This window comes from Syngnathoides biaculeatus, chromosome 14, assembly GCF_019802595.1.
Source record: "Syngnathoides biaculeatus isolate LvHL_M chromosome 14, ASM1980259v1, whole genome shotgun sequence".
Classification (NCBI taxonomy): Eukaryota; Metazoa; Chordata; class Actinopteri; order Syngnathiformes; family Syngnathidae; genus Syngnathoides; species Syngnathoides biaculeatus.
The window spans coordinates 6,165,191-6,192,884 of NC_084653.1; the positions used below are offsets into that span (position 1 = coordinate 6,165,191).

At 42.3% G+C, this 27,694-nt stretch overlaps 1 protein-coding gene across 1 annotated transcript in view; it reads right to left on the minus strand.

Moving 5' to 3' along the window:
• itgb5 (integrin, beta 5) overlaps nt 1–13,899 on the minus strand; it is a 47,285-nt gene extending 33,386 nt beyond the window's left edge. Inside the window, exons 1-8 of the mRNA XM_061840963.1 lie at nt 13,344–13,899; nt 11,253–11,338; nt 10,963–11,170; nt 9,748–9,997; nt 7,949–8,117; nt 4,839–4,997; nt 2,876–2,971; nt 2,686–2,775 (exon numbers count right to left, since the gene is read on the minus strand). Of these exons, the coding sequence (XP_061696947.1) occupies nt 2,686–2,775; nt 2,876–2,971; nt 4,839–4,997; nt 7,949–8,117; nt 9,748–9,997; nt 10,963–11,170; nt 11,253–11,338; nt 13,344–13,425 (1,140 nt within the window). The 5' untranslated portion in view covers nt 13,426–13,899. The remainder of the gene's footprint in view (nt 1–2,685; nt 2,776–2,875; nt 2,972–4,838; nt 4,998–7,948; nt 8,118–9,747; nt 9,998–10,962; nt 11,171–11,252; nt 11,339–13,343) is intronic.
• Nucleotides 13,900–27,694: the final 13,795 nt, after the last annotated feature.

A 27,694-nucleotide genomic window follows, 5' to 3' on the forward strand; every position in this document is an offset into this window, starting at 1 on the left:
CCTGAACAGGATGATCATAGTAAAAAAATGGACTGATGGGTTTGTATATTTAAAAAAAAAAGAAAAAAATCTTCCCCCTTTACAGATGTTTTGACAAATGTGTGTAGTAGTTGTATAAATATACCTCAATATAACATAATGAAACATACAATAAAACAAATCTAATCTGTTGCAGTGTACGCTATCATCGTGAAGTGCCCTCCTCTGTGGTCTCAATTGACCCTTCACACGCCTGCAGACAGCAGTGGCTTTGAGCTGCCATCTGCCTTGGAGATAAAAAAGGCGGTTACACAACAACATCCTGCATTCGCATCGCTTTTGGCCGTCCCAGCGCGAGGGATGCTCTTTGGCAGCTGGAATGTTAATAAGGCCATGAGTCAAAAGCGCTTCCTTCAAGCTCCAGTGACACAGACCCCGCCTGTCCCAAAAACATAATTCTGCTGAGGCAGGGACTGAATATAAAACACCCACGCAGCAAAAACACTCAACGGAAAGTCTGACAAGTTTTGAAAAGTGAATGTTACGTGAATATCGGGTTTAAGTTTCAGGGGCAGGTAGCTGCATGCTTACTGGTCACGACGTTTTCTATTTGAATGTATCTGCACAAGAGGGCCAGAATATTGGAAATATTTCTCAGTATATTGGAGTGCATTTCCCAGCAATCCTTAATCATAAACATTTGAAATACATTTTGCTACCTTTATCCTTTAGATTATGGTCTAACGTTTAAGACATTACAATAAAATACTTCAGATAAAAGTTGGCTTTCCTGTTGCTCATCATGTGACATTCTTTTGTTCATTTACTTAAGAGTGTGACATTCAAAGAGGCAAAGCTCAATGAAGCAATGAATGGAGGGGATGTCACAGAGTGAGTGATTTGCCATGGCATTAAACAAGCACATTTCATTAGCTGTTAAAAAGTGTCATCTTTATGGCACCTCAAGAAATCTTCACATTTGCAAAGCTGGAACTGAGCAAAAATGTATTCCTATTGTTCAAAGATGGTCAAAAGAGTTGCTAAAATGTCCAAAAAAAAAAAAAAAAAAAGTATTAGCAGTTTTCAACTCGTCCAAATGTTTTTGCTTCCGTAATGAGAAATACAGCTTAACAACAGCCCGTGTGTCAGCTGTACCCTCATCAACAAACATGTGCATGTGTATCACAGTTGGAGGAACTTGGACTTAGGACTTAAAATAATTGGCCTCCCTATCCGAGCTGACTGTATAAGAGATGGGGTCTGCCTTGTATGCGTTGCAACCGCAAGCCACAACCAGAGAATATATACAGTAGTGTTCAAAATAATAGCAGTACAATGTGACTAACCAGATAAATCCATGTTTTCAGTATATTTTTTTATTGCTACATATCAAACAAGTTACCAGTAGGGGCAGCAGAAAACCAACAAGACACATATACACACTCTTAAGGCTGTGTAATTGAGCAATTTGTTGAAAGGGGTGTGTTAAAAATTTGCAGTGTGGCAGTGAGGTAATCAATTTTGTGAAAAACTAGGTTTGAATCAGGTGAAGATGAAACCAGTACCTGTTGAAGATGCATTTCTCCTTGAAAGCCTGCGGACAATGGGTCGTTCAACACATTTTTCAAAAGAACAGCATACTTTGATTAAAATTTGATTGGAGAGCTGCAAAAAATTATTGGCTGTTCATTTGAAATTATCTCTAATGCCTTAAAATGGACAGCAAAACCAGAGACGAGTGGCAGAAAAGGGAAGACAACCCTCAAAATGAAATGAAGACAGTGAAGCATGGTGGTGCAAGCATCATAATATGGGCATTTTTCTCCTACTATGGTGGTGGACCTATTTATCACATACCAGGGATGATGGATCATGGTTTGCATATGTCAAAATACCTGAAGAGGTCATGTTGCCTTATGCTAAAGAGGACATGCACTTGAAATTGATGTTTCAACAAGACACTGACACCATATACACTGGTAAACATGCAAAGTCTTGGTTCCAAACAAAGTTAATGTCCAAACAAAGTTAATGTCATGCAGTGGCCAGTCCAATTCCCAGACCTTAATCCACTCGAGAATGTGTGAGGTGACATAAAAAATGCTGTTTATGAAGCAAAACCACAAAATGTAAAAGAAATGTGGAATCCCGTTAAGGAATCTTGGAGTAGTGTAACAGATGAAAGGTCCCACAAGTCGGTTAACTTGATGCCACACAGGTATGATGGAGTTATTAAAACCTGGGGTCATACTACTAAATATCACTTAAGTGATTCAAAGGCTTGGTAAATACTAGAAACAAAGTTTGTACAAAATACTTTTGAGTTTGTTAAGTCAACAGCAGACTGCTATTTTTTTTTTCCCCTAACACACCCCTTTCAACAAATTGCCCAATTGCACGGCCGAGATTATATTATGAATGTTGGGTCTTGTTGGTTTTCTGAAAATCTACTGCACCTACTGGTAACTCGTTTTAAATGAGCAATAAAAAAAATATACTGAAAACATAGATTTATCTGGTTAGTCACGTTGGACTGCTATTATTTTGAACACTGCTGTAGACGAACAACCACACATACACCCCTAGGGATGACTGAGTCTTCACTTAACTTAATATGCATGTCTGTGGAATGTAGGAGGAAGCTGTAATACTTAGAGAAAACTCACCCACGTTGTGACATACTAAACACTATTCTTGCTAACTCACATTGTAGGCCGCGATGATGAGCTGGATTACATTCTTTGAGTCCTGGTCCAGGATCTCCACTGTCGTTCCCGGTATGAGTGCCGTGAAATTCTTTTCAAGACATGGAAATAAAGGAAAGGAAAATTTGTGGCATGAGAACGTAAAGGATGTGGTTACAAATGTGATAAAAGGGCAAAAAAAGGTAAAATACCTTATAAATCACGTACAACCGCTTAGTGACAGCAAATATAAGGAAAATGTTGTTTTCTGCCAATTTCTCGCCCAGAAGTGCCAGTGAAGGATAATCCTGCACGGAGAAAGATAGGTCAAGTGTCGCTATTTGAATGCCAAGTAACAGACATTTATGCTTTCCATGTTATCATTTCCACCTCAATTGGTTGTGTGAAACTTGCCATCTATAATCAGTTAACTGTTTTCCCTCATTCTAAATGAAGAACACAGAATTAAGGAAAAATGTTCATTCCAAGAACTTGATACTACCCTTGAAAGTAGAAAATTGCATGATCACCTTCGTCTCCCCCAAATCCATGTCAATGCTATTTATATAGAAGAGTGAACCTGCTGCTTTTACTGAATGTGAAAAGGGCTTCCCTCCTTTCCAACACAAATACCAAAGAGGCTAAAGGCCGCCGTTCACATTGCTGTCTTGTTTTGATGGGACTCATTTGAATGGTCAGAGTTGAGTTTGGTTTAAGATGCCATGAGGATCAACATGTTTGGAGGATTCAATCATCAAATACCAGGGAGGTGACTCAAACCTAAAAAGCAAGAAGTAGTGTTTCTTTCAAAAATTTTCATCAAGCCTGCCGACTCCTGTCTGCTTTCATTGTTTATCTATCCTTGGGGGCTGTTCTTAGTTACCACAATTTAATGTAGGGCTGTTTGTGATTATGTGGAGATAGGGACGATGCTGATGAACATCATTTGGTGAGCCATCTTTTCATATTGTGGCATGAGAGTAGGACAATAAGGAATTAAATGCACAGTCATCCATATCATATTGATTAATTGAACTATTTCTGAAAGATGCCCTTTGTGTGGGTGTGTTTAAAGCATCTTATTAAAATCTGATTAGGAAAAAAAGCCAATACACGGGAAAACTTCACCTGGTGGTTGCAGTAGATCGGAGACAATAAGTCCTACTAGTCAAGTACTCCTGATGAGAGTATATGACTAGATGTTCATAGCCTCCTCCCGGAGTGTGTATTTACAAGTCAACACTTCATTTTGTGGTTTCACTTTAGGGTGCCTGCTTCAAAAATTACACATAATAGTTTCTACCCTCTCTACAATTACCACCAAAAGCAAGTGCATATGCGTGTTATATATATATATATATATGTGAAGAATGAAATAAAAATAGACCAAATTAGCACTCATTGGTGCTTAAGTTCACACACCTTATCATCTTAGACAGGAAGCATATTTAAACAAACAAACACAGCGCCAAGGAGGTCTCTTGTGACTGACTACAATCTAGCACAACAAATAAATTATCTGATGACATACAAGAAACCTGAAAATGTTCAATTAGATTTTTCACATTACAGTAATTGCAAAATACGTATTCTGGATTCCACTTGATGTTATATTACAGGTTATTACTCAGAATGTGAATTAGTCCAAATATCCTTGAATTTGGAAAAATTGACCAGTTTTGCATTGAGTAGAATATTGCTGGAAAGTGTGTTGTGCCGTTGTACCGCTTAATTCAACTATACGATCTTGACCTTCCTTAGACAGCAAAACAGAAAAATCAGCAGTGCCTTTTTGGTTAAAGGCAAGTAAAAGTCGGATTTTGACTCAATAGCATCAATACACAATCAAAAATCAATTCCACACAATCTACTGAATACTTAATGAGCGATTAATTGATTATTATACCCGTCTCTATATCCTGCAAACACATTAGATTTTATTGAAATCATTTGTCTGTCGTTTTTGGTATAATTTTTTATTGTACTCTTTATAAACATGATATTTATTTTCCTCACTAAAATGTGAGAACATATACCCTTGACATAAAAATCCAAGTTTACATAAAGTGTGCACAGAAAGTTGCACACAAACACACCGCAGTAAAATAAAACACCCACCGCCCAATGAAAAGGATACGTTGAATCATGATTTTTTTTTTTTATTTTTTTTTTTACCAAGCGAGTGGAAGCGCTGTACTCGTTGTTGTCTAGGTGACAGCGGCCATCATGAGGCTGTACGAGGCCACCCAGACGGCCGTCCAGAGCCAGGTGAGGCACGTCGTCTGTGGCGAACACCAGAAGGTGGTATGCCTCCTTCCTCCAACCAATCTCGTCCTTCAAACAGAAAACAGTAACACAAAAGTACAAAAACGTCAGCATGTAGAAGCATTTTCATCAAGAATTGAACAGGTGCTTAAGAAAAATGATTTAATTCTATTAATTCCAACCCAAAACAATTATTTGAGTAAATGTTTCACAAGTTGTTCCACTGGTATGATGAAGGCTAAAATGTGCCTAGATTTAGAGGTTGATTAACAAATATAAATAATAACACAGCTTTGTTGAGAGATTCTCCCAAAAATTATATTTAAATGTATGGTATGAAGACTTTCTGATTGTGGTGGCAGGAGCCAAAGAAAAGGCGTCAAATGTTAGCAACAGTTTGCTTATTTTATTCCTACCTAACCAGGCAAAAAGTAACTCCTCAACTGAGATCCGAAAGTCTCCATTCCAAACTGGCAACCGGAAGCCCTTTGAAAGCAGAGCCCCTTGGTGACTGCCTCTAACTATTGCGTATCCCCACACAAGCACAACCTGTATTTGCCAAGGTCAAATGTATGAAAAAGCGGCCCCACACAGATACAGTAACTAAACATCTAACAGGCAACACAGTAGGGATTGATCTGGAAGTCAAAACGGCTCCACTTCATGAGGGGGCTGAGGGAGATTTGTCCTTATCAAAATAAACTTTGTAAAGGCAATGGCGGGGGGATTAATGCCCACCAAAACATGTTTGGCTGCAAAGCTTTTTGCTGAAAAAGGCTCCTTGGTGAATGTCTATCTATTGTAAATCCCCACAATAGTGCCATTTTTCTAATCCTATCCACATCTTTACATTAACACTGCAATACAGAAAAAGGAGAAGAAAAAGCAAAACCGCCTGGTGTTCACATTTTACTGCCAACATTTATTCACATGCAAAGTCAAGACAGTCGTCACACCAGCATGAGCGGGACTAACTCAAAACACAAAAGAGTCCATGTATCCACTTGTCTGACCTAAAACAGAAGCCTTGTCTGTAGGAAACAATGGGAACAGTGCTGAAAAATAGTAAGAGGCCATTAAATCCAGTGGTTTTGTTGAAAATAGTGCGTTCAAAGATAAAATAAAAGGCATTCCTACAGTTACCCTGACTTCAGATGATTAAAATTAGGCGAATCGGGCCTTGGGGGAGACCTCAGATGAGACACCTTTAATTACAATGTAGGGGCTACTTGGAAGAAGTCCCTGTGTGTCTTGTGTAGGAAATTGTTACTCTGGCGGAGCAACATAGACACGGAGTGGCTGAACAGCGATTGACCCGTCTCTGCAACAGAATGCACTTCCTGTTCTGCCTCCTGTGATCCTTTCAATTAACAAGCAAATAGGCCATATGCTTGTCATGGGGGCTTCTTTCTAGATTCTCGCCACGTGAATTAAATTTGCATTGCCACATCCTCTTAACATTATTTTATTGTCACACAGCCATCACAACGTGCCCTTCATGATACTGCAATATTGTATTTGTATCCGAGTGAACTAGCGATTCTGGAGGACTGGTTAATTTTCACAAAACGTTGGACCACTTGAGAACCCCTGGATTGTCGCCTGATAATAGAAAACAGGCTTCACAACGCCGTCAGCCATGTGTGTGTGTGTGTCTGTTTTTTTTAACCTGGTTCACTGGTAGACTCCAAGTTGGATACAGTATTTGCTACATTCAAGCAAACGAGAATGCAGCATTCATTTGTACACTTGTCAAAGGGCCCACGGAGAGGTTAGTCTAGTCCTCCTCTACCATTCACTTGAAAATAACATTCAGCGCTTCTACATATTTTGGTGACAATGACAATATATAATATAAAATATATATAATGTATACATTTTTAATGTTTAAATGCCAGGTGTATATGTTTTTACATATATAGGAATTAAAATAGGAATTGACAATTTAGAGGCTAGGAATGGACTAAACCTATTTATATTACTTCCTATGGGAAAATATGTTTTGGAAGTTGAACAACTCGGACTTTGAACATTTCACAAGACTGAATTATGTTCAAACTCCAAGGTTCCACTGCATTTCATTTACCATTACAGTAGTAATTATAAATACAGTTAATTAAGTAAGTTTCTTTCGGCTTGTCCTGTAAGGGGTTGCCACAGTGTAACATCTCAGATGAATGCTACTTTTTGTTTGGCACAGTTTTTACGCCAGATGCCGGTCCTGAAGCAACCCCTCTTGGGGAGTAGTGGCCTCGACGACCCTTGGCTTACCAAACCAATGCTCTAACCACTGAGCTATGGGGCCTTATAAATAAATATAGTTAAGTACTCTTGTAAAACATCTATACTTTACAGATTATTTGAAGGGCTTCACGGCAGCTGAGACCCATTTGCTTAGAACCCAGAAATGGAGTGTTTGCGTTTAACTGAGTTGAGTGGGTGGATAATACCCAGGAAATGGGCAGGTACTTAAATATTAAGTGACAAAACTTCATTGGGGGGGTGGTACGGTGTAGCAACTGGTTAGAGGGTTGGCCTCACAGTTCTGAGTACTGGGGTTCAAATCCCGGCCTCGCCTGTGTGGAGTTTACATGTTGCCCCTAGGTGTGATTGTGAGTGTGAATGTTGTCTATGTCCCCGGTGATTGGCTGGCAGCCAGTCCAGGGTGAACCCTGCCTTCTGCCTGTTGATAGCTGGGATAGGCTCCAGCATTCCCGCGACCCTTGTGAGGATAAGCGGCTCAGAAAACAGATGGATGGATGTAAAACGTTGTTGCAAAGATGCACTCTTCAGAGCCACCCATTTTGTAAGGCTTAGGATTTTTTGGCCTTTTGCATTCGAGCGACAAACGGCATGGGTGTCAAACTGAAATGATCCCACAGACTCATTTGGTCCTATATTATGCATAAAACAGTAGTACATTTTGATTTTGATGGTATGGAAGCTTTAAACTATTCAGATAATGACTTAAAATGATTCAAAACAATTTACAAAAACGAAACTAATGTGATGCTTGTCACCTTACAAACCGCCGCTTGCAGTATGGCATCAAATCCGCCCTCGGGTGCGTCCCGGTTGCGGGAGACCATCTGCTTCTGCACCTCCTCGTTGAAGCGGTCTACTTTGTCCGTCAGTGAGACTATGTGGCGAAAGCCAAACGTGGGCACACAGTTTGGGAAGAGCTTGTACCTAGGTGGGTGGATATGAATAACAATCGGATTGACATTAAAAAGAACAAGTCACGCAGTGTTTTTTATTTTTTTTAAATCACCGTGGCCTTGAACTACTTTCATTTATCATCAATATTTTCTCACTGAAATGCTTTGTGCATGGACATCACGCAAATAACCTACATGGCAAGTGATGCGCACTGGGTTCAGTGCACTTTCGCCTCTGGGGAAAACAAAGACAGTGGAAGTCCATATTCTGGTTTTCTGCTACAGTGTGTGAGCTGTTGGGCTGCAGAAGAGCTTATTCACTTCGTTTGAACAAATATGAAGAGCTAGGAATGCATAATTGATCGAGACCAAAAAAAAAATAAAATAGAACACGTGGGGTTACATTTGAGTCCATGAGATATCGCTTGCAGCATCCATACATTTTGTGTCTATCTACATTCTTTTTTTATTTTATTTAAAATGCTGTCTACACTAATACAAATTATACACTTTTTTGTTTGTTTGTTTCTTAATAAGGTAAATAGTACACCCTAATATTGCACTTTGTAAAAACAGATGAATAAAATACTGCAGATATAATGCAAAGAATTAAACAGTTTGTGGGTCATGATCTAATATTTCATCCATCACTGTGCTGTGCCTAATGGTGTGCCCACCCCTCCCATCAATGTTTGCTACACTCATGCTAACGAAGAACAAGGCTATTTCTTCTGCTGTTCTACTGCTCAGTAAGAAATTTTATCATCAGTAATTTTTTTGTCAAGGATGAAGAACCCATGTCAGTGAGTAATGTTCGTCTGTGTTGTTCCATCCTATGCTTCCAAATATCAGTTTCCGAAAGGGCTCTCAAGCCTTGACTCTAGATGCTAACTGTCGGCATGTCAGTAGCGTTTTCCATTTCTTTGGTCCTTGTTTGAATGAATGTTTGTGAGCATTAAGATAGCTGACTTTCGCAGGTCAAAGCTTTGGTTGTTTTATGTATACAAATTGTAATTGTCTTTCTTCTCTGCGTGACCATAAATTTGAACTCGAAGTGCAATTAAACAGTTCACCATATGGTAAAGCGGTGCTTATTGTAAAGTGATTTTATTTGAGTTTACTGCTTCCAGAAAGAACTTGTATCTCAAGTTTGCGCTCGCAAGTCAAAGTAAAAAAAAAAAAAAATTTCACTCCCATTTATCATGACCTGAACTTGAAGGGCTTTCATCTTTTACTCAACAAGGGTTACCACATGGTCAAGATATGAAAGGAGTGGCTTCAAGACAACTCTGAATGTCCTTAATTGACCCAGGAAGACCCCAGACTACAACCTAATTGAACATTTCTGAAATGATCTGAAAAAGGCTGTCCAACAACCTCTCATCCAGAACTCGAAAAGAACTGGAGGAAGAATACTATCCACCAGCAGATTTTTTTCTACTTACACCAATACATTTTGTACCAAAAAGAAATGGGGGAGAAAAAAAAATCTCAAAATGGAACTGCTAACTTGCTAAGAGTCTTGAAAAAAAAGTCTTTTTGTCGTTCTGAAAATTTAGAAAGTCAAAACTTTTAAAATAAGTACAGTAAGATGTTTTCACAATAAAATAAAATGAATTCACAAGTTAAGATTTTTTAGTGATATAGTCACTGCCACCTACCCGTTGCACGGGTTCTCATGATACTTGGGTGCAGTGTAGGAGAAGGGCGACATGTTCTTGTCCACGAAAGAGCCAAAGCCCAGACGAAAGTTGCTAGTGAGTTTGCCCATCTCCAGGGCCAGCTTGGTGCCCAGGTTCCGAATTGTGTCCAGGTCATCCTTCATGGAGAGCGAGAGGTCCATCAAGTAGTAGAGGTCCACTGGGTAGTCCTCCACCTGGCGCACCTCCAGCCCAAACCATGTCTGCTCTCCTGTATTTTGAGTAAGGAATCGATCAGGGAGCATGTTAACCCTTCAACTGTCTCTTTGAGCAAATTTTCAGTCTTTTTCCACTCCACCCAACTGCATTTAGAGAACTCCAAACCACAGTTAAGCTTTGATAAGCAGAAAAGATCCACTAGATGTGGCTTTGTCTTTAAGGGGGAGACAATTCACTGCCAACATTATATCTTGTTGTTTCATCAAATGACCTAAAAGTTATAAAAAAGACGAGACATTGCACCCTACATAGATAAGATCAATACAGTCAGAATGGTAATATTTTATATTTTCTGATAGATTTCCATGCACTGAAAAAAAAAAAAAAAAGAACGGGCGTTACACTTGTAGGAAACCTGTAAAAGTCACTGAATCCAGTGTCCTCTAAACCTTTGAGATCCAAGTTACTTTTCTTACTGTTTCTGCCATTACTAAGGCCTACACATGCACTTGGTTTTTGTTGCACCAACCACAAGGTAGGCCGCAGGATGGACCTTACATATCTTTGCTGCTCTTTGTGACACGACTGAACAGAAAAGAGCCTGGTTCCTTTTTTCTGTTGGTTTCGATGTAAAGGAGGCTGCAGTACAGCAATACAAATGTAACCATTTCAACAGAAGGCCTTGGGTTTACTTATATAACAAGGAGGAAGGAGATAAGGCGCAGCACCCAAAAAGGATGTCAGAGGGGTTCATCTGATTCTAAAGGCACAGCAGGATCTGGGGGAGTTTAGGCTTCCCCATGAGCTGCAGCTCCAATGCATTGTGAAAAAGCCTTCAGGGTTTTTTTCACTATGAATTTAGATTTCAACCATTTGATAAAGGATCAGATTTCACATCTCGGCAGGGGCAGGTAACAAAACTACAATTTTTTTTTTGTAATAGCCCTAAGGGAACCGCAAACCAAACAGATTTTTCTATATTGGATGGTTAAAGGCTTAAATTTTCAACTTTGTCACCTGGTCGCAAGCTGAGTGAGATCCTCTGAGGTCTAATCTGGACTACATCCTGTTGGGTCAAGCCAGACCCTTTGGAGCTCAGGGGCATGTTCTGCTGCACCATGATACTGTTTGTTGGGTATTCGACATAGTGACTCTGGCAGCCCCTCTTGTGCAGGTTTACAACAAAATCGCAGCGTGATGTCAGGATGCGGCCCCTCCCAAAATCCTGTTACAAACAGAGAAGACTATACAGTAATAAGATGTATCAGTGATGCAAATATTTTTGCTAAACACATAAACAAGCATACCTCTTGTGCGCACCAGGCGCAACTGGGATGAATCATGAGGCATTCTTCGCACGAAGTAGCGCTGCCACTCATACACACATTAAGACCTGAAGGAGAAGACGTGTTGACTGATGAGTCATAAACATTATCAAACAAAGTTATTTAATCAAAGTGCAGTGAGATAGCTATATTACTCGATTAGAACAAAACGTAACAGGAGCAGAGAATGATTTTCTAGTACAATACTTCCATTGTGAAAGTTAGTCTTTTAGCTTTTATTGACCAGAGATCTGGCATGTATTGTTTGATGTTGGAGGTGAGTGATCATTAATTCTGGTGCTGATGACCACACCTGCGAGTAGCAGTCTATTGGCAGAGGTCGTATAAGGACATGGGTTACTCATTTGACTGTTGTGTTATGAGCTATGATGCGTGACACTCTCCAGTGGTAAGTCAACATGGCAAAACACGACAATGCACATACACACACACAGGCACACACACACACACACACACACACACACAAGGTACTGAAAGTATTCAGAACCCCTTAAATTTTTCCACTCTGTTATAATGCAGACATTTGCGAAAATCTTTTATGTAAATTTTTTTCCCAACATAAAAGATTTTCACAAATGCCTGCATTAAAACAATCTACACCATAAGTATTCAGACCCTTTTACTCAGTATTTAGTAGAAAGAACCATTTAAGGACCGTTCCATTTAGTCCACGCTTCCAACCTGTTCAACAGTATATTATGATCCACCATATCAAAAGCTGCATTGAGATCAGACAAGACCAGAATTGACACCTTTCCGAGTGAGTATTCAACCTTATATCATTTAGCACATTGAGAAGAGCAGATTGTGTGTGGTGATGAGTACCGAAACCGGATTGAAATTTGGTATTCTTAATATGTGATAAATGTTTCCCACTCAACATCCATTGCAGACTGGTTGGTTATCCTGGAAAGGGGTTGTTTGTGAACTTTGAGACTCTGTGGATAAAGACCATACAAATGAACTTAATTACTTATCAATGACATAATTAGTCATGATTACAGGAAAGGGGGACTTTTTAATTACAGAAATGTATTCATTAATTTTCTTCTGCACTACATTTTCTGATCATTAGAGTTTCATCAGGAGGTGAAGGAGGAAGATGTTCTGCGGGACTCGGATCATTTGTTTACAGAGGTGTCCTCAGAGCTGCTGATGGAATGGGATCAAAGAATGATGAGCAGGCTTCATAGCCTGCAACCTGAAACAGTCAGGATTGAATGGCTCCAGTAGGAAATGAGGAGCCAGGGACTTGAATCATATTCACTTAGACTGTGATATATACAATTTATACATCTTAATGTGGTGTGTGGGCAGCACAGTGGCACCACTGATTACAGCATTAGCTTCACAGTTCTGAGAACCGGGGTTCAAATCCTGCCTGTGTGTACTTTGCATGTTCTACCCGTGCCTGAATGAGTTTTCTCCTGGTGCTCTTATGTGATCCCATACCCCCAAAACATGGATTAATTGGAGAGTCTAAATTGCCCTTGGTGAGATTGTTGGGTGTGAATGGATGTTTCTGTGTGCCCTGCAATTGGGTGCCAATCAGTTCAGGGTGTGCCCTGCCTTCTGCCCGATGACAGCAGGCTCCAGCACTCCCGCAAACCTTGTGAGGATCAACTGGCGCAGAAGATGGATAGATGGACGTGTCATCTTAATTCACCAATTCGATATCCAATAATGCAATGCAATAACACAATTTTGTTGGCACTACAATTAATGCATTAAAGCATTGCTATTTGAGCTCAATGGTATGCATATTGTTGGACGTTTTCCCTGACATCATGGTGAAAAGTTCTAAAATGTAATTGTTTTAGTGTACAACGGCTCTTCATCGTACTCAGAATCGTCTCATATTCTGACAACGATGTTGCTAAATGCGTTTTTTTTTTTTTTTTTTACAAAGAGCTTTCTTAACCTCTCAAGAAAATTAAACGTCTTTCCAAAGACTTTTTCAAAAAAAAATTGTTTGTACCTGTCATGTCGTCAGCGGCACATAATTGTTTACCCATTACGCACCCCTGCCATTCAACAATATCATGGACTTACCTGTGGAAGTGTGCAGGATTGTTTGCAGCAGCAAGCAGCACACAGCGGCGACTTTCCACACACGCGTCTGCGGGCTCCACATGGCGTCACTCGGCGTGTTTACAGTGCAAATATCCCTTGACCCTCCGCCCACACACCACCCCGGATTCGTAGTTTTCGCCCGTCGTTCGCAGCGGTCCTCTCATCCAATTATCAGAACCTCTCAGGACTGGTTCCGGTCCAGCTGGTCGACTGTTTACACCGCATGGCGACGAGCAGTGCAAGTCAGCGGCAGGTTGCCATTGTCGATACCTTCCGCAGTTTACTGAGATGATATCGGTGAGCTAGTTTCCACGTCCACGTCCGCTTTTAAGCATGCAGACGGCTGCCGAGCCGCAATTTGGATGTCATACCGGCCTCGCACAAGCCCGAGTTACTTGTTAATCGAGCTGGATGCGGAAATAGCAGTGTCAAATGATTACACACTTCACATCCACAAACTTGACGGTCAAGATTTGATGGCGCTTATTTGGTCAGCATCCCGGCTGGGAATCTCCACCCCTTAACTCTTTCCTTCCAACTGCGGATTTGTTCACCCGTAAACAGGGCGGGATCGCGACCACAGTGCTGACACCTAGTGGCGGCTTCAGCTGCAAAAGGGCGAAAGAACGAGAAGGGTCATTGGTCGCGTCACATCTTGTAAAAAATAATAACAGTAAACAATGAATGAATTAAATAGACTGCAATTGCAACTCTGCGAGTTTTGGGCGGAGTGTTATGGTGAGCAATTTACTTGTGTACTTAAGAGGTCTTGCCTCAAAGCTTTATAAACTAGGAACAGGATTTTAAAATTATTCTGATAACCGGTGCATTTATTTGAGTACGCGGGATGTGTTGTGATTTATTTGTGCCAGTGAGAGGATGTGCAGCTGCATTTTGAATCAGTCTGGCAAATGCTTCATTTTGAGGGTTAAATCTACAAACCAGTACAAAAATCTGCTCGTTATGAATATGTGAATTAATTTCTCAAAAATATGACATGGACAGAAGCCCTTTTAGAAATATTTTTTTCAAATGGCAAAATACTGATATTGTGATTTAGTTGATATGACTTGAAATTTACTTTAAATTGCTTTACTATAGGTTACTGTCACCCCCCACACCCCCACCACTTCCATCACTTTTACTGTCCAGGTTATCTGTAAACCTGCACAAAAAAATCAGTAAGTCTGTACGAGGGTGTGTATGTGATCATCAGAATATCATAAAATATTAAAGTTGAGTTATCTGCAAAGTGATGGTCAGTTATGTTTTGTTTGTTTGACTTGAGAAAGTGGAAATATTTAAGATTGACTTACAATGGACCAAGAATTGACCTTTGAGGGACACCAATTTTCCCACCTTCCTGAATTGCGAAATCCCAATCCATCCATCGTACTGCTCAGTCTCACATAGAGCATGGGTATATTTTCTTTCTTATAGTAGAGTCGTGAACACTGACCTTAACTGAGGCCAACGAGTCCTGCAGGTTTTTAGATGTTGTTCGAGGTTTTTTTGTGACTTCTTGGATGCGTCGTTGTCGCACTCTTGAAGTAACTTTAGTTTGTCGCCCTTTCCTGGGAAGATTTGCCACTGTTTCTAGTTTTCTCCATTTGTGGATAATGGTTCTGACAGTGGTTCGCTGGAGCCCCAGAGCGTTGGAAATGGTTTTGTGAACTTTTCCAGACTGATGGATTTAATTTTTTTTCCCCCCTCATTTCTTTGTCTTGTGGCATGATGCATTGATTATTATGAGATCTTGTAGCCTACTTCATGTTCTCTGACAGATTCTATTTAAATTATTTCTTGATTCAACAAGTATGGTGGGAATAAGGTTTGGATGTGGCTGGTGAAATTGAATTTACCTTTCCCAAATTTGTGGATAGTCACAGTGAGTTGTGATTTAACATGGTGGGCAATCCTGATGATTTGAAACCTTTGTGTGTGATAGATATGCAAAAAAATAAATAAATAAATAAAAAATCAGGAGGGCGGCAAATACTTTTTCATCGCACTGTACATAGGTCAGCATGCTGACTGTTTGGTTAGCCCGTCTATCGCACAGTTCTGAGGACCGGGGTTCAAATCCCGGACCCATCAATTTGGAGTATGCATGTTCTCCCCGTGTATAAGTGGGTTTTCTCCGCGCACTCCAGTTTCCTCCCGCATCGCAAAAACATGCATTAATTGAGGACTCTAAATTGCCCTGGGTGTGATTGTGAGTGCGAATGCTCATTTGTTTCTATATGCCCTGCATTTGGCTGGGATCCAGTTCAGGGTGTACCCCGCCTCCTGTCCGAAGATAGCTCGGATTGTATCCAGCATTACCACGACCCTTATGAGGGTAAACAGTTCAGTCATTACAAAGTTGAGACAAATATTTGCATGAACATTTTAATTGCAAGAGAACAAACAAATGCTGCAGCAAACAAACCAATTAAACAACTTTAATGACACAAAAGCATGTTGGTAGAGGAAACTCCTGAAAGCAAAAACCATCATAATAGCAAAAATCTGTCATCCTGGTGGCACAAAAACAAAATTCGTAACCAGTCGTGATTTCAAAACCTTGTGAATGTATTGTGATTTTCAAAGTCAAACATGAATGTAATTTTTTGGGACAACAAAACATTTTTTCAAAGTGGCGTCACATTTGCTCACCTGTTAAGGAGGTCAAATGCCATTTTCCCAATGATGTTGAGGGGCGTAGTAACCCTTTGATAAATGCCCCACAGTTCTTTTTAAACGCTCACAATGCTCTGTTTTGCCACACCTGGTTGAATGTGGGTCAGCTCAGTCATCAGTGTGTAAAATGCAGCTGTGGTGCCGCAGTGTTGTGACACCCAAATTTTTCTGGTCACCAGGACAAAATGTAGAACTTCACTTTTTTTTTTCAGTCCAATTGCAACTTCAACATGAGATGGAGTAAAAGTACCTAGTATACATTGCCTAAAATCTTTCCCACTAGATAATTTTTCCGAGTTGTCTATTTCAATAACAAACCATCTTAAGGGCCAAATAGTGTTTACAGATTACCACATCTGACTCACAGTTCTTCAGATCCAGGTTCAAATTCGTTCTTGTGTGTGTGGAGTTTACATGTTCTCCTTGTGCCTGAATGGGTTTTATCCAGGTACTCTGGTTTCCTCCCACTTCCCCAAAACATTGCGTGGTAGATTAATTGAAGACTCTAAATTGCCCGTAGGTGTGGAAGTGACTGTAAACATTTGCTTGCTTATATGTGCTCTCCGACTGATTAGCAATCAGTTCAGGGTTTACTCTGCCTCTTGCCTAAATATAGCTAGGACAGGCTCCAGTACATCTGCAACCTAAGTGAGGATAAGTGGAATGAAAGGAAAATGTATCAAGTGATGGGAACAACCTAAAACATCACTTCACTTGGAAAAATCCAAGTCTATTTCATAAGAAAATCAGCACTGCCCTCTGCTGGCTATAAGGAAACACATTTTCCCCAGTAACCATGGAGCCCAGCAGGGTAATTATCCCATGTAAAACATTCTTTTTGTTTTAACCAATGTTGCGACATTGCACGGAAGTAATTATTAGTTCTTTCAAAATTAATTACTCTACATTACACAATGAACATTTTATAGCATAAGGTTTCTCTGAATGGTTCAGCAAACATGCACACCGTAAAAAAAAAAAAGTACTGTATATGATCCTTTTAAAACATGTTCTGTTGACACCTTTCTTGCCCTTGACACAGAAGCAGTTAGAACTTCATGTACTGTACCAGACAGGGTGTGCTAAAACATATTACAAAAAGGAACTTGAAACTGAGATCCAGGCTAATTATATGTGAAAATCTAAGTGTAGGAGAGCAGAACATCCATCCAATTTCCCTGCCACTTATCCTCAGATCCCAGCTGTTGACGGGCAGGAGGCGGGGTACACCCTGAACTAGATGCCAGCCAATCGCAGGACACATAGAGACAAACTCCCACTCAAACCTAGGCGCAATTTAGAGTGTCCAATTAAGGTTGCATGTTTTTGGGATGTGGGGGGAAACTGGAGTGCCCGGAGAAAACCCACACAGGCATGGGATGAACATGCAAACCCCGGGTCCTCAGAACTGGGAGGCCAACACTTTCCAGCTGCGCCACCGTACTGCCGAAAGCAGAACATGAGTGGAGAAAAATGAAACTCCAAATTGACTGACCACTACAGACAAACTCTTTGTAATTTTAACGAAGGGTTAGTTAGGGCTTCACAGCAAGACTTTTCTGAAATCATGAGTCAGAACTTCAATAATACAGTCTGTTTATTGTTGTTCAAAAGCTCAACAGCCTCCCCACTGAATCAGATCTCTGCAGAACTCCTAAGTGCTGATAAATTCAATTACTTTGCACATTATTTTAGTGAAAAAATACAATCCATCATGTTAAATATCAGCACAAATCAGCAAAATAATAACATGGTAATGCATCTGAAGACACCCAGGGAAAACTCTTGTTACCACGTTTGAATTTGATTCAGCTGACCAAAAACTGTATGGAAAATGTTAAGATATCTTGACTCAATACAATGTGACTTCTTCACAAGTTGCGATTGGCTGGCAACCATTTCGGGGTGTACCCCGCCTCCTACTTGTTGACAGCTGGGACAGGCTCCAGCACTCTCTGCAACCTCTGTGAGGATTAGCAGCAAAGAAAATGGATGGATGGACTCTTCACAAGTATTGAGAAGTCCATGATTTTGAACTCATCACAGTACAGAATCAGCTCGGGCTTTCGAACTCATCACAGTACAGAATGTCCTCTTATCAAAGTCTAAATGATATTATGTTGAATACTTAACTCAGTAAAGGTATCAATTTGGTATTGTTGGATCTCAGTGTAGCTTTTGATATGGAAGATCATAATATACACATGATACAACCACAAAAGCCTTTTTTAAATTGATCTTTTTGTGTGGGGTCTGTCACAGATAAAAAAAAAAATCCTACTATTTGACAAAAACCTTGTGTATAAGCCCGTAAATGGGAAAAGTTTAGTTTCACGTCATACAGTATGTCTTTAAATAGTATGTATAAATACTCTTAAAACTGAACATCAGTCACATGCAGTATGAAGTGCCAGACTACAAGCGTCTCGACTTCTCTACAGATCAAATTATAAACAGTAAAGTATCGTATACAATACTCCTGCATGCATATTCAGTGGTACCGCTACTCTACTAACAAAAGATTTAGGTTACGAAAAGCCTCCACAGAAAATATTTGACTTTAGTTAACAAAGGAATTCAAGATACGAAAGGAAAAAAATGGCACTGGATTCAACTGAACGTAAACATCATGCACTGTATCTTGGTTGAAAGCGGTGCAATAGAGTGGCTCTCCCTTTGGGCACCACTGGAGCAGTTTCCTGGCATCACATTGGCTAAGAGAAATATCAATTTTTAGCCATGACACACATCTTGTCTCTTGGTATGTGTGGTGCAATAGAGCAGCTTCCTCTATTGGCTAGCACGTAGCATCTTCCTGGCATCACATCCATCCATTGGCTTGGCGCGAACTCAATCTTTTTTTCTTTTGGGGGGGGGGACATCAATCTTTACCCGTGACGCACTTCCTGCATGTTCGTCACCGAATCTATTGTCATACACTCGCGTAGGCTTTGACTGAACAACCCATACCCCATACTCCCAAAGGATCCCCAGAAGACTCACCCAGGGACATGGTTGAACGCCTTTTCCAAGTCCACAAAACACACGTTGACCGGTTTGGTGAACTCCCATGCACCCTCTGAGATTCTGCTGAGGGTGTAGCGCTGGTCCACTGTTCTACAGCCAGGACAAACACCACATTGCTCCTCCTGAATGTGAGATTCGACTTCCCGATGGACCCTCCTCTCCAGCACTCCTGAGTAAACCTTACCAGGTGGCTGAGGAGTGTGATCCCCTGTAGTTGGAACACACCCTCTGGATCACCACCACAGTCTGCCATTCCAGAAGCGCTGTCCTTGATGTCCACACGATGTTACAGAGGCGTGTCAACTAGGACAATCCCACAACACCCAGAGCCTTTAGGAATTCTGGGCGAATCCGATCCACACCCGGGGCCCTGCCACCAAGCAGCTTAACTACCTTGGTGACCTTAACCCCAGAGATAGAAGAGCCCACCTCAGAGAACCCAGACTCTGCTTCCTCATGCGAAGGCATGTTGGTGGATTTGAGGAGGTCGTCGAAGTATTCTCCCAATCAACTCAAAACGTCCTGAGTTGGTCAACACTGTGTATATTGAGGATGGGGCACTGTTGACAGTGCCCCATCCTCAATATACACAGTGTTGACCGTGGACCGCTGCCCCCTCTCGAGACACCAAACAGTGGACCAGAATTTCCTCGAAGCAGTCTTGAAGTCATTCTCCATGACCTCACAAACTCCTCCCACGCCCAGGTTTTTGCTTCGGCGACCACCGTAGCTGCATTCCGCTTGGCCAGCTGGTACCTGTCAGCTGCCTCGGGAGTTCCACAGGCTTGCCCTATAGGACTCCTTGTTCAGCTTGATGGCATTCCTCACTATTGGTGTCCACCAATGTGCTCGAGGATTGCCACCAGGATAAATACCGACCACCTTATGGCCACAGCTCCTGTCGGCCGCCTCAGCAATGGAGACGCAGAACATTGTCCACTCAGACTCAATGTCCTCCTCCTCCCCCGGAACATGGACAAAGTTCTTTCGGAGGTGGGAGTTGAAATTCCTTCTGACAGCGGAATCTGACAGGCATTCCCAGAAGCCCCTTACAATAGATTTGGGCCTGCCACGTCAGACCAGCATCTTCCCTCACGATCATAGCCAACTCACCACCAGGTGGTGATCAGTTGACAGCTGTGCCCCTCTCTTCACCTGAGTGTCCAAGATATGCGGCTGCAAGTCCGATGAAATGACCACAAAGTTGATCATCAAACAGCGACCTAGGGTGTCCTGGTACCAAGTGCACATGTGGACACGCTTACACTTGAGCATGGTGTTCGTTATGGAGAACCCGCGATGAGCACAAAAGTCCAGTAACAGAACACCACTCGGTTTCTGATCGGGGAAGCCATTCTTCCAAATCACGCCCTTCCAGGTCTCACTCATTGCCCACATGGGGATTGAAGTCCCCCAGATGAATGATGGAGTCTCCAGAGGGAGCGTTCCCCAGCACTCTGTCTATGGACTCCAAAAAGGATGGCTACTCTGAACTGCAATGACACTCTGTTTATTTAGGAGAAAATGTAGGACTTGTGAGTGTACATTATGACTGTAAAAATATGGTTCATTATGGGAAAAAAAAATGGACCAAAATCAGCGAGCATGTAGGGATGCGAATGGGTAAGGGCATACTGTACAGTGGTACCTCTACTTACAAAATTAATCCACTCAATGTCCCCCGTTTCCCCTGGAACGTGAGCAAAGTTCTTTTGGAGGTGGGAGTTGAAATTCCTTCTGACAGGGGAATCTGCCAGCCGTTCCCTGCCTACCCTCACAATACGTTTGGGCCTGTCACATTGGACTGGCATCTTCCCCCGCCATCGGAGCCAACTCATCACTAGGTGATGATCAGTTGACAGCTCCACTTCTCCCTTCACCCGAGTGTCCAAGACAGCGGTCGGTCGCAAGTCTGAAAGAACTGTGACCTAAGGTATCCAGGTGCCAAGAGCACATGTGGACACCCATATGCCTGAATATGGTGTTCATTATGGACAATCCATGATGAGCATGGAAGTCCAATAACAGAACACCACTTGGGTTCTGATCGGTGGTGGGGCCTTCTTCCCAATCACGCCCTTCCAGGTCTCACTGTCGTTGCCCACGTGGGCATTAAAGACACCCGGCAAAATGATAGAGTCCTCCAGCAATCCCTCTAAGGCAGGGGTCAGGAACCTATGGCTCGCAAGCCACATCTGTCTCTTTTGATGTTGCATAAGGCTCGCAGAGCCCTCATCACTACATACTGTAAAATGTCATTTCTGTCAGGTAGGCAACGCAAATGAGCAGAGACAGTTTGTCCTCGTGGGATTGCCATAGTTCACCGGAGCAGTTGATTTGCGCAGGCGCAGAAGGGTCCAACACAGAGCAGGTAGCAACAACTAATTGTGCAAACGATCGCTCAAAGAAAAAAAGATTGGGAGTTCTCCAGTTTTCGGCAAGACTGGACAGCCATTCAGAGATGGAGGAGTATGCCAAAGTATTCGTGCCTGATGTTGCCAATGAAGTTTTTGACAACTTTTCGCACAAAGACAAGATAATCAAATGAATAAAAGACATGCTATTGTTGGCAAGCGCAAATCAAATTGAATTACGTGAACGATTAACGGATGGAAGTCTCAACACCTGCATGAAGCTTAATCTAACAACGTATGAAAGACTATAAAGCCATCAGCAAAACCATGCAGCACCAGAAGTCACATTAATGGTAAGAAGTACTTTTGTCATCATTGGTTAGCAACATAATAACAATGTTATTTAAAAGAATGCAGAGACTTATTGTACTCCAAAAGTGTTGGTTCTACATAAATGCTCAAATACACATGTATTAAGTTTTTTAAAATATTGCATGGCTCTTTTGAAATTACATTTTGGCATTTATGGGCCTCTCAGCCTAAAAAGTTCCCGAACCCTGCATGGACTCCAAAAAGGGAGTGGACTCTGGACTGCTGTTTGGTGTATAGACACAAATAACAGTCAGGACCTGTCCTACCTGCAGGCAGAGGGAGGCTACGCTCTCATCCACCTGGGTCAACCCCAACATACAGGCTCCTACCCAGGGCCAATAAGTATACCCACACCTGCTCGTCATCTGTGGGGAACTCCAGAGTGGAACAGAGTGCAACCCCTCTCAAGAGGAGTGGTACCAGAGCCCAAGCAGTGCGTAGAGGCGAGTCCGACTATATCTAGTAGGAACCTCTCGACCTCACGCACCAACTCGGGCTCCTTCCCTGCTGGAGGTGACATGTCCCTAGAGTTAGTTTCTGCAGCCGGGGATAGGATCGCCAAGGTCACCCTTGGCCACCGCCCAGCTCACATTGCACCCGACCCCTCTGCCCCCTGTCACAGGTAATGTGCCTGTTGGAAGAGGGACCCAGTTACCCTTTCAGGCTGTGGCCGGCTGAGCCCCATGGGTGGAGGCCCAGTCACCAGGCGCTTGCCTTTGAGCCCCAACTCCAGGGCTGGCTCCGGAGGGGTCCTCAGTGCCCTGCTTCCTGGCAAGGGAAACTGAGGTCCAATTAACTCGTCATCGGGGTTTTGCAGGGCCCTGGTGGTGGATGACATTTGTCCGGAGTTCCTAAAGGCTCCGGGTGATGTGGGGCTGTCCTGGTTGACACGCCACTGCAGCAATACATGGCCATCAGGGACAGTGCCTCTGGATTGGCAGACTGGGGTGGTGGTCCCCTTTTTTTGAAGGGGACCAGAGGGTGTGTTCCAACTATACGGGATCACAATCCTCAGCTTCCCTTGAAAGATCTATTCAGGGGTGCTAGATAGGAGGCTCCATCAAGTCTCTGATTCATTGGAACAGTGGACCAGCTCTACACCCTCGGCAGCATCCTTGAGGGTGCATGGCAGTTCGCCCAACCAGTCTACATGTCTTTTGTGGAATAGGAGAAGCCGTTCGACCATGTCCCTCAGGGAGTCTTGTGGGGTTCTTCGGGACTATGGGGTACCAAACCCCCTGATACGGGCTGTTTGGTCCCTGTATGACCACTGTCAGAGAGCGGTTCACAGCCGAGTGTGAAGCAGCTGGGATGAGAATCAACAGCTCCGAATCTGAGACCATGGTCAACAGTCGGAAAAGGGTGGCGTGCCCTCTCCAGGTCGGGGATGAGTTCCTGACCCAAGTGAAGGAGTTCAAGTATCTTGGGGTCTTGTTCACGAGTGAGCGAAGAATGGAGCTGGAGATGGATAGACTAATTGGTGCAGCTTCTGCAGTGATGCAGACTTTGTACCGGTCCGTTGTGGTAAAGAGGGAGCTAAGTCGAAAGGCAAAGCACTCAATTTACCAGTCGATCTACGTGCCTACCCTCACCTATGGGCACGAGCTGTGGGTCATGACCGAAAGAACAAGATCCCAGATACAAGCAGCCGAAATGAGTTTCCTCCGCAGGGTATCCGGGCTCTCCCTTAGAGATCGGCTGAGAAACTCGCTCATCCAGAAGGGGCTCAGCGTCGAGCTGCTGCTTCTCCACATTGAAAGGAGCCAGATGAGGTGGCTGGGGCATCTAATCTGGATGCCTCCCTGGTGAGGTGTTCCAGGCATGTCCCACTGGAAAGAGATCCCGGGGGACGACCCAGGACACGCTGGTCTCCATGTCTCTTGGCTGGCCTCAGGATCCCTCCCGAAGAACTGGAAGAAGTGGCTAGGGAAAGGGAAGTCTGGGTGTCCCTGGTGAAGCAACTTCCCCTGCGACCCGACCGGGAGAAGCGGTAAAAAATGCTTGGATGGATTAATGCAGCGAGGAAGTCTGTGACATATGACATTTGACCGTCTCTAATAATGAGTCTATTCAGTTTGTGTCTTATTACAGTTATGCAAAAAGTTTTTATATACCTTGGCAGAATTTGTAAAATACAGTATTTGCAATTTTGGTGCAAATACGTTATTTTTACTTATTTTATTCATCCGTTTTCCAATCCTCTTATCCTTACAAGGGTTGCAGGCATGCTGGATCCTATCTGAGCTAACTTTGGGCAAAAGGCGGATTTGACCTTGAACCGATCGCCAATCAGTCGCAAGGAACAACATATCGACACCGTCACTGAGTAGGAATGGAAATCACACTGCCTGCACCAAAGTCATACGAGTGTACCACTACACTAAAATTGATTGATTGATGATTGATTGATTGATTGATTGATTGATTGATTGATTGATTGATTGATTGATTGATTGGTGAAGCCTGTTGTTGTCACTAAACTGTGCATGAGCTTTTGAAGTCATGATGGTGAATGAAATCAACTTAATGACTCCAATCAAATTAGGTCATGCATACCCTTAAATGTTTGGCCTGTTAATATAAACACATTGACACACATAGTTTGAAATGGCTATGAAGGAGAGGTTGCCACAGCTGTGACTTTTTAAAACTATCAGTGTCTGTGTAGAAATGTGTTTATAAGATCTTGAGTAACTGATTCTCAACTCAAAACGCTCATAATTACTTTTACACATACAGTGCTCCTTTTCAGATTTGTTTTTCGGTACAGTACAGAGTTCATAAAAAAGAGTTTTTTTACTGATCACTCAAGTGTTGTTTGAGGAGTGGCGCATACATCTTACAAATCCTGCAAGGGTGTGTAAATTTAGGAGTCCAACTGTATGTTTACGGGTATTAGAAAGGAATCATTTGTGCAAAAGACTTTCTCATGAAGCTAAACTTCTGTGTGGCTCGTGTTTACTATTTAATTTGTTTCCTTTGTAGACGCTTGTCTGCTTTTTAATGAGCTCTCCACCAGAGGGTAGCAGTGGTGCATGATAACGAAACAGGAAGACAAATCAGTAGGCGGTTGTGTGCATTTTTGAAAAAACAGTTATGTCACCATTTGCACCCAAGGTTGCAGTGGTGATTAGGGCTGTGTAAATATCAAGTGTGGAACAAATAATCGGAACACGCTTTTTTTTTGTGTGTGTGCATGGTTTCAAGGGGAGGTCTTTTCTTTTCCTGTAGACGCAGGCCGGAAGGAGCACTCTGAATAGACTTTAGGGTGAGAGATGTGTGTTTGAGTGTTGACAAAGTGAGAGCCTGAAGGATCACATCTGAAAAACTCCTGAATGCTGCTTTTTCTTATATGTGACTCAATAATCGATGAAAAAGAGGCATGCACTCATGTGGTGTGACGTATCTTCACTTGTGTGTCCTGTGTCTCGTAGTGCTCTTTAACTGTGTATGTATTGATCTAAAGTCTTGTTTGTGATATGACTATTTGATACGAATCCATCCATCATGCCGCCAATGATGTCGCAGTTCAACATTTGAAATGTATCCAGAGTGTTATACTTGGCACTTGGGTTAATCTGAAGTTGGCAATGGTGGGATGGGGATGAGGTGGCCCACAAATCAAGGCAGAGCAATTACTTTTGATCATGCTGCAAATAGAATTTCTATGACGCCCACACATGGCAGCCAAAATGATCAAAATAGAAAGTAAATTGTTCAAACAAGAAACAATTGAGGACCACAGTGTTCCCACCCTATATCGCAGTTCATCTTTTGTGCTCTGGACTACCTTTTTTAAACTTCATAGTATATGGTATGGCACCACAGTCGCTGATGCACTTTTCAGGTGTATCCTGAATGCCGGGAGAACTGAGTCACTTAAACTCACAAGGGTCACTGGAGTGCTGGAGCCAATCCCGGCAGTCATCGAGCAGGAGGCGGGTTACATCCTGAACTGGTTGCCAGTCAATCGCGGGGCATATGGAGAAAGACAACAGTCGCACTCGCAATCATTCTGTTTTGAAAAGCAATATTGGTTTACTTCGTGTGGGGTGCTTTTTTCCGGCAATATGTACGCTCTCACACAGGTTTAAACACAAACTGGACAATTAAAATGGTGAGGAATTTGAATGGTGAGGAAGTGGAAACCAGTTCAGGGTGTACCCCGCCTCCTGGCTGAAGATAGCTGGGATAGCCTCTGGCACTCCCAACACCCTTGTGAGAAGTGGCTAAAAAAATGGATGGATGGATAATATACTGCACAGTGAAGAAAATAAGTATTTGAACACCCTGCTATATTGCAAGTTCTCCCACTTGGAAATCATGGAGGGGTCTGAAATTTTCATTCATCCACTGTGAGAAAGATAATCTAAAAAGAAACATCCAGAAATCACTATATATGATTTAAAAAAAAATATTTGTGCGATACAGCTGCAAATAAGTATTTGAACACATGTCTATCAGCTAGAACCCTAACCCTCAAAGACCTGTTAGTCCGCCTTTAAAAGTCCATCTCCACTCCATGTATTATCCTGAATCAGATCCACCTGTGTGAGGTTGTTAGCTGCATAGAGATACCTGTCCACCCCATACAATCAGTAAGACTTAAACATGAAACATGGCCAAGACCAAAGAGGTATCCAAAGAAACCAGAGACAAAATTGTACAACTCCACACGGCTGGAAAGGGCTTCGGAGATATTGCCAAGCAACTTGGTGAAAAGAGGTCCACTGTTGGAGCAATCATTAGAAAATGGAAGAAGTTAAACATGACGGTCAATCTCAATGGGAGTGGAGCCCCATGCAAGATTTCACCTCGTGTGGTCTCATTGATCCTTAGAAAGGTGAGGAATCAGCCCCGGACTACATAACAGGACTTGGTCAATGACCTGAAAAGAGCTGCGACCAACTAACCCTATGACTGGTAATACACTAAGACGTCATGCCTTGAAATCATGCAAGGCGAGGAAGGTTGCCCTGCTTAAACCGGCACATGTCAAGGCCCATCTTAACTTTGCCAATGACTATTTGGATGATACAGGGGAGTCATGGGAGAAAGTTTTGTGGTCAGATGAGAACAAATTGGAACTTTTTGGTCAAAATTCCGCTAACCGTGTTTGGAGGAAGATGAATGATGAGTTCCGTCCCAAAAACACCATCCCTACTGTGAAGCATGGGGGTGGTAGCATCATGCTTTGGGGGTGTTTTTCTGCACATGGGACAGGACGACTACACCGTATTCAGGAGAGGATGACCGGGGGCATGTATTGTGAGATTTTGGGGAACAACCTCTTTCCCTCAGTCACAGCATTGAAGATGGGTCGTGGCTCGGTCTTTCAACATGACAATGAACCAAAGCACACTTCCAGGAAAACCAAGGAGTGGCTCCATAAGAAGCACATCAAGGTTCTGGCGTAGCCTAGCCAGTCTCCAGACCTAAACCCAATAGAAAATCCTTGGAGGAAGCTCAAACTTCGTGTTTCTCAGCAACAGCACAGACACCTTTTTGTTCTAGAGAAGATCTGTGTGGCTGAGTGGGTCAAAATCCCTCCAACAGTGCATGCAAACCTGGTGAACAACTAGGAAATGTTTGACCTCCGTAATTGCAAACAAAAGCTACTGTACCAAATATCAACATTGGTTTTATCAGGTGTTCAAATACTTATTTGCAGCTGTATCACACAAATAAATCGTTAAAAAAATCATACATTGTGATTTCTGGATTTTTCTTTTTAGATTATCTCTTTCACAATGGTCATGCACCTACAATGAAAATTTCAGACCCCTCCATGATTTCTTAGTGGGAGAACTTGCAATATAGCAGGGTGTTCAAATACTTATTTTCTTCACTGTACCTATCTGTCACCGTGAAAAGAGTGGACCCATTGGGTATTAA